This window comes from Panthera onca, chromosome X (assembly GCF_046562875.1).
Source record: "Panthera onca isolate mPanOnc1 chromosome X, mPanOnc1 haplotype 2, whole genome shotgun sequence".
In the NCBI taxonomy this organism is placed as follows: domain Eukaryota; kingdom Metazoa; phylum Chordata; class Mammalia; order Carnivora; family Felidae; genus Panthera; species Panthera onca.
The window spans coordinates 21,716,380-21,723,917 of record NC_138357.1 but is presented as its reverse complement, the minus strand read 5'-3'; the positions used below and the strand labels follow the sequence as shown (position 1 = coordinate 21,723,917).

Genomic DNA, 7,538 nt, shown 5'->3' with positions numbered 1-7,538 from the left:
AGAACATTACTTGAGCACTAACCATGTGCTGTCATTTACTAGACATTTTCCTATACATTATTTGAGCTAATCCTTTTGATAACAATATAAGGTAGGCATTATTACCCCAGTTTTACAAATGAGGAAGCTGTAGCTTTGACAATTAAACAACTGAATGGTAATTTGGACACTGGTCTATTGGACTTCAAAGTTTGTGATTTCCACTGAATATACTGCCTCCCAGGAATAGCAGAGTTTTTTTAGACTGAGCCTAACACCACAGCATTCACTTAGCTTCCCCTCAGTTCCTTTTTCCTATAATTTTCATTCCACTTTGCTTGTGTTACCTTGGCAAGATCAGTCCTTTGCAGCAAGGCCAGGAAGTTAAGCTTTGGACCACCAGTAAGGAGGGCATTGATTTGAGCCTGCTTCCCATTTTGTCCCCAAACCCCGTCACTGTTTGTGTTTTACGTAGTTCCCAGTAACTCATAACCCAATCCAAGAGGGTGCCTATTGCTGGCATAATGATACTTGCTGCGTGCTCAGCACTTCAAGGCACTTGGGGTTCCATCATTCACTTGAGAGCCAAAAAGTTCTTCAGTTGTAGGAACATAAAGCCTGCTCTGGTGAAGGCAAGCATGGTCCTCCTCTGGGCCACTGTGGTAAACAGAGCAACTGCACAAAATAGTCTACCAAAGGAGGGTTGGTGTGTATTAGAATAGATCAGCGAGAAACAGGCCATTTGTGCTGAAGGTAGAGGGTGAAAATAGGAAGAAGGGAATTTTCAAGTGTATAGAAGTGGAAAGGGATGAACATTCACCTCCAAACAACTGAGGGATACAAGCTGGGAGTTAGTCTAAGACTGAAGGGAAATTAAAACCCAAGTGCAAAACATCATGGTGTGGTGCCATCCTGTGGAGAGGAGGACAGCCGGATTCCATCCTGGTTTGGAACATTTTAGTTTCAGATGTGAATGAAAAAGTTCATGGGCCTCTTGGAATTAGCCTTTACACATTGGACTCAAATGCATCCTCAGGCCATCATTTTAGAGATATCAAAGGGTTAACCTTCCATGGTTGTTTTGGCACCAAATTCAAATTTAATCCATACTGTATTGGTTTCTTCTTGCCTTCTTTGGTTGTCCACTCAGCAGCTTTCTAGGGAGTTAATCTAGTTTAGGACCTCAAGAGACAAATTTCTAAGAATCCTCTGTGGAGACCAGGAGATTGAGGAAAGGGTTACAAGAAAGCTCAGGAAGACTGAGCATAATTCCTGGGTTTCTTTCCCAGTCTGTTCTCGAATTTCTGCTGCCAGCGTTGCCCAGAGGGAGCCTGGCCATAATTCCTGGCTGCCAACAGCCATTTTTTTTTTGTACCCACAGAAAGCAAGATGAGACACCTGTTCCTCAGCTGGTCTCCTGGGACATGTTGGAGGTATCCCCTTATGTGACTGAGTTTCTTAGGAAAATGCAGATTTAAGAGTGTTTAAGAGCTTGGCAGTGCCTTTCTTGGTACCTAACCCTTTTTCCACCTCCTTCACTTCTAGGGTCTCAGAATTTGTGGTTCAGCATTCTCATCAAGTAGCTACAAGTGACCATAAGCCAACTGAGGGGAAGGGGCCCCACAGAGTTAGTGGTAGAGTGGGAGGGGTCGTAGCAGAAATAACCACAAGATTGGCTATTTCCAAAGAAACAGTGTTTTGAACTCCATGAAGTGCGAGAGAAGACAAGCTGTAGAATCTAATTCAGGTTCCTACATTTCAGGCAAACTCACTACTTAAAATGTCTGATTTACATCAGGGAGGGCAGGACTCCTCACTTTACCAAAGCCATCACTATAGTAAAGAGTTGAGAGGAACAACATCATGTCTCTAGTGCTGTGCTGTCCAATATGGTAGCTACTAGCCATATGTGGCTGTTGAGCATTTGAAATATGGCTAGTTTGGATTTAGAGGTTCTGAAAGGTAAAACACACACCAGATGCAAAGATTTAGCATGAAAAAAACAGTGCAGTAATTTTTATATTGATTACATATTGAAAGTATGTTTTAGATATACTGGGTTAAATGAAACATTAACATTGCCTTTTTTAAACCTTTTAAATACGGTTACTAGAACATTTAAAATTATATGTGACCTGCATTATACTTATGTTGGATACTGCTGCTGTAGTGTATTCAAGAATAGGATTTGATTTTTTAGCATTATTTCAGTAGTACATTTCTTTCTACCTACCTGTATAGGAGAGACAGATTAATTGCAAAAGAAGCATAGGGAGGAATGGAGATTTGCAAATGAGAAATTGGTTACAGAAGAAAGTCAGCACCCTACCTCAGTTCCTCTCAGTCTGGGGTGGGGGGCAGTCAACTGTCTGAAGCAAGCACTTTCATTCCCCTAGCTTTGATTTCCTAGTTGGGGCCCAGAGAGGAGAGGGAGAAGTCACTTTGAAACTTCTCTGCCCTCACCATCTTCGCCATGAAGCTGTGAGTGGGAGATAGTGGTGATAGGACAGGAACTTTCCCTGGGCCCCTCTGGGCCACCATCCCTGGCTGAGAGAAGAAGAAGGAATGAGGTGAGCCCTTTCTTCACTCCCAGGGCCATCTGGTAGAGCTGCTGCCGCACCTCCTTCTGCCAGTAGGCATAGATGAGTGGGTTGAGCAGGGAGTTGCCCACACCGAGCAGCCACAGGTACCGTTCCAGCACCAGGTAGAGGTAGCACTTCTGGCAGGCCACCTGCACAATGCCAGTGATAAGGAATGGGGTCCAGGACAGAGTGAAGCTCCCAATGAGAACAGCCACAGTGCGGACAGCCTTGAAGTCGCTGGGAGTCCGAGGAGGCCGGTATGCTCCGGCCATGGCTCCTGCTTGTTCCACCTTTCGGATCTGCTGGCTGTGCATGGAGGCAATCTTGAGCATATCACAGTAGAAGAAGACAAAGAGGAGCAGGGCTGGGAAGAAGCCAACGCAGGAGAGGGTCAGCACAAAGCGTGGGTGAAACACAGCGAAGAAGCTGCAGGGACCCTGGTAGGTAGTCTGCTGGAATATGGGGACTCCAAGTGGGAGGAAGCCAATAAGGTAAGACACCAACCACAGCCCGGCAATGCAGGACCCAGCCATGAGCCCGTTCATTATCTGGAAGTAGCGGAGGGGCTGCTTGATGGCAAGGTACCTGTCAAAGGCAATCAGCATGACTGTGAGGACAGAGGCAGCTGCGGAAGAAGTAACAAATGCCATCCGAAGGCTGCATAGGGTCTTCTGTGTGGGCCGAGGTGGGCTGGAGAGCTGGTCTGTGACTAGGCCAGAGATGGCCACACCAAGCAAGGTGTCGGCTACAGCCAGATTCAAGGTGAAGCAGAGACCAACACCATCATTCTTGTGGATCAGCAACAGCACAGCCACAGCCACTAGTGCATTGGCAGCAATAATGAGGGAGGCCAGGACAGCAAGAGTCACTCCAAATGGAAAAGATGACTCCATGTCTTGAAGTGGCAGGATTTCCACTTACCAGGGCATTCTGGCTCTCCAGCTCAAATTCTCACGGGCTGGGAGAGAAAGGGCTGGGTTCAGAGGGGCATCAGAGATCTGGCCACGACTGGCAGCTTGCCATCTTTCAGATCCTGCTGATCAAGGAGATTCACTCACCCTTTCTCTTTCAGTCCTCAGCCTCTTGCCTCTCCAGCTCTCTGAAGGCAGCAATCCCTGTGTAGCCCTCCCCCTGGCCGCTGTGCTAGTCCCTCCCCCTCCAACTACCAAGTTACTAGACAACTCCCAAGTACCTGTGCATACTGTCTCGCCAGGCTCTCTTCCTCCATTGATGCTTCAAGGACTTTCTTTGGAGGGCCTGGGGCATTCATCTGATCTCCTGTCTGGCAGAAGATATAATTGACTCTAATCACACTTTTTCTTCCTCCATAGCTTGATATTAAACTCCTACTTCTTCTTTTCCCAAGCTTCAAGTACTAGCTTAACAACTGATCTCAGCTTAATTAAGCATTTGCTTAATAACAAATTCTCAGTTACTACTATTACTGCTTTCAATCAAGCAAGATGATCATAATCAGTTGAAGTGGGAAGTGAGGGCGGGCAGACTATTTCAAGGCCCAGCATACTTTCAGGGGAGCTACCACGCATTTAAGCTATCTTTTGCTTCCTAACACCTCAGAGTCTAATTCTCTAAAATAGGGGGTGCCATCCCCCTCTTTTTCATCCCTCAGATCTTGGCTGATTCAGAAAGGCAGGAAAATGAAAGCAGGTAATTGTTAACAGTTGTTAATTCAGTTTCGACCAGAACCCACTCCCTGTCTAAAGCTGCTGTTTGTTGGGTATACTCACTGAAAACGTGTCTCTGGTCAGAAGTCGTGGTTGCCAGCCTTGCCTTTCTTGATCCTGTAGCCCCGAGGTCTCTCTGGGACAGGAGAAGAGGAGGCGAGCTGCATTCTGGAAAGTGTCTGCTGTAATGTTTGGTTGTGGAATTTTCCATTTCCACTATGGATCGTGTTAGGCTGAAGGGTGGCAGTGTTGCCGAGGCAGGTGAGATGGGCTCAGGCAGGGCCGCCGCTGTGTAGGTCACTCCCATTTTAAGTTGTATATCCATTTGTTCGGGTACATTAGAACTAACCTTTTGCCTGCTACTCTTGGATACCAAGAAGAGAGGGGTGGGGAGAAGAGTGGTTTGAAGCTTATTTACTCAGTTCAGGTGAGAGCACAAATGGGAAAGGTTAGTGTTTTAAGTGAGGGAGTGGAGAGCAAGGTGCAGAGTTGGAGGCAAATATTATATCCAGGATGTTTTGACAGTCGGAGAGGGCTGTTGACAGAGGTCTCTCCTACAAATGATCACAAAGGCTGTGGCATGGGGACTTGGTACTCCAGCTGCCAGTCTGAGAACAGTTCTTATGCTTTGGTACCTCCATTAGGAAGCTGACTTCAGGTTGCTTAGTACCTGGCCTGATTTTATGCCTGGATCTAAGGTGTGCTCTAGTTTCCCTAGCTCTTGTCTAGGAGTCAAGATGGTCCTTTTGAAGCCCATGCTCAAACTTGGAAGGCTTGTTAACACACAGATTCTTGAGCCTCACCCTGAGTTTTAGATTATTTATGTCTGGGGTGGGCCTGAGAATCTGCATTTCTAACAAGTTCCCAGGTGATGCTGATTCAGGGACCCCATTTGAGAACCAGTGCTCTAGTGAAATGGTTCTTTTTTTTTTTTTTTTTTTTTTTTTTTGGAAATGGTTCTTAACCTTAGCCGTGCTGTGGAGTTACTTGGTGACCAAAAATACTGATGTTTTGGGTCACACACCAAGAGATTCTGATACCATTAGTTTGGGGTGTGACCTATGCATCCGGAGTTTTGAAAGCTCCTCATGTGATTATAATACTCAGCCAGCGGTGAGAACCACTGTTCATTGGTAGAAACACAGGCTCTGGAGTCAGGACACTATCTCTGTGATTTTTCTTGGAGAAATGAATTCACCTCTCTGACTCAGCTGTGGCTTCCTCGTGTGTCCCATGGGGACAATAATTCCTATGTCACAAGGTTGTGGGGATGACAGAACGAGGTATGATGGATATTAAAAGGCTTCATGAACTATAAAATATTACACAGGTACTTTTATCGAGTGTCTTCTAGTCTCTTGTTAATCAAAGTGTGTATCAGATCAGGAGCATTGGTAGGACCTGTGAGCTTGGTAGAAATGCAGAATCTTAGGCCCTTCCCAAGACTTCCTGAAGCAGAGTGTGCACTGGAACAAGATCTCCAGGTGATCCGTATGCACATTAAAGGTGTCCTTTCCCAGCACCTACTCTCGGGTGCCTGGTTATGTTGGTTTATTTTGCTGCTGTGGCAAACTGCTACAAGCTTAGTGGCTTAAACAACATAGATGTATTATTTTACCCTTCTTGAGGTCAGAAGTCCGAAACAGGTTTCACAGGGCTCCAATTAAGGCGTTATCAGGGCTGGGTTCCTTTGGGAGGCTCTAGGGGAAAATAATTTCCTTGTCTTTTTCAGCTTTTAGAGGCTGCCTGCATTCCTTGGCTCATGACACATCATTCCAACCTCTGCTTCTGTAGTCACATCTTCTCTGACTCTGACCCTCCTGCCTCCCTCTTTTAAGGACTCTTGTGATTATATTGAGTCTACCTGGATAATCAATGATATCCTCCCCATGTCACATTTTCAAAGTGCTTTTTGCTGTGTGAGGTAAAATATTCACAGGTTCTGGGGATTAGGACATGCACGTCTTTGGAGGGGGGCATTTTTGTGCCTACCATACCAGTGTTCTCTGCTGCCCACATCTTCTCTCTCCATCCCCTAAAGATGCTCTTCTCAGTGTAATCTTCCTTTGCTCATGTCCTAGACATTTATTTCTTTTACCCATCAACACTCTCTTGTTTTCTGTCTTATCTCCTTAGGCATCCACAAGGTGATTTAATCTAATCTAGGAAGCTTTGGAAAAGAGTGGGCTCCCTGTCACTGGAAATATGCAAGCAGAGCCTGAATGCTCACCTGTCGGGAAGGCCTTAGAGATAATTCCTGCAGCAGTGCAAAACATCTGCAAAACATCGTTATTCCCGTTGCGTTGTCTTTCAGTCCCTATGCAACCTATTATTGATGGGCCCCTGGGAGTCTTCCGTTCCTCAGCTCCCTCCCTTCTTTCTTTGTTGTCCCCACCTCTGTGTCCTCCTTGGCTTTTTCTGTTCCCTTTCTCACACTACCACACAGACTCAGCTGTGTGTCCTTTGGCTTTGCCCATGCTGTGAGGTCAAGACCACAGAGAATGTGGTTCCTTCCTGGAAGGCCAGTGGTTAGTCCTTATGGTCCTAAGGCTGAGGGTTCTCAGAGTCTCCAGAGTGGAGCGTTGATTGACAAGGTAAACAAGTTGGGGTTGACAAAGGGGAGGAAGGTAAAGGACGAGAGAGCTTATTCTCTGGTCAAACTATCCCATAACCAAAGCATTAAATGCTGGTTGTAGTGGGCTAAGGATGCAATGGGGTGCTTTGTACACCCTGAGGGCATGGGACCAAGGACCAGAGGTTTCAACTGGAATGAGTGTGGAGGAGAAGCCAGGCTTCAAAAGAGCCCGCCTTTGGAGCCAGGCCCCTGGGAGAGGAGCTCTAGGAAGATATCCAAGACAAGTGATGCCTGATTACTTGTAGTGCGTAGACCAGCCATCTGCCTGTATGATTTAGCTGCATCTTGCCCAGGGACAAAAGCAGCAGTGACATTTAATATCCCTCTGTGAATGACTAGACCATACGTCCATTGCTGTTAAATATTACGCAGTGGTGTGAAAAGAATGGGATAGGCTTATACGTCCTGATGCAGCCCTCCAAGCCTTATTGTTGACTGATAAATCAAGTCACACATCAGTATGTAGCATCTGGACCCACTTACAAAAGTAAAATCCCAAACCCCAGCTTTATGTGTGTAGAAGTGCACAGAGATCACCATAAATACATGTTAACAGAGAGTGAATAGCTTTAAGGAGGGGAGTGAGAAGCCGGGATGGAAAGCGACTGTCACAATTTACTTGGAATACTGACTTGTTATGTATTTTCACAGTGAGGA

At 46.0% G+C, this 7,538-nt stretch overlaps 1 protein-coding gene across 1 annotated transcript; it reads right to left on the bottom strand.

The window, feature by feature from the left end:
* Nucleotides 1-2,416: 2,416 nt before the first annotated feature.
* On the bottom strand, nucleotides 2,417-3,454 carry GPR119 (G protein-coupled receptor 119). The gene has a single exon (XM_081794317.1). The coding sequence runs from the start codon at nucleotides 3,452-3,454 to the stop codon at nucleotides 2,417-2,419; it is 1,038 nt and encodes a 345-aa protein (XP_081650443.1).
* Between the last annotated feature and the right edge of the window lie 4,084 nt (nucleotides 3,455-7,538).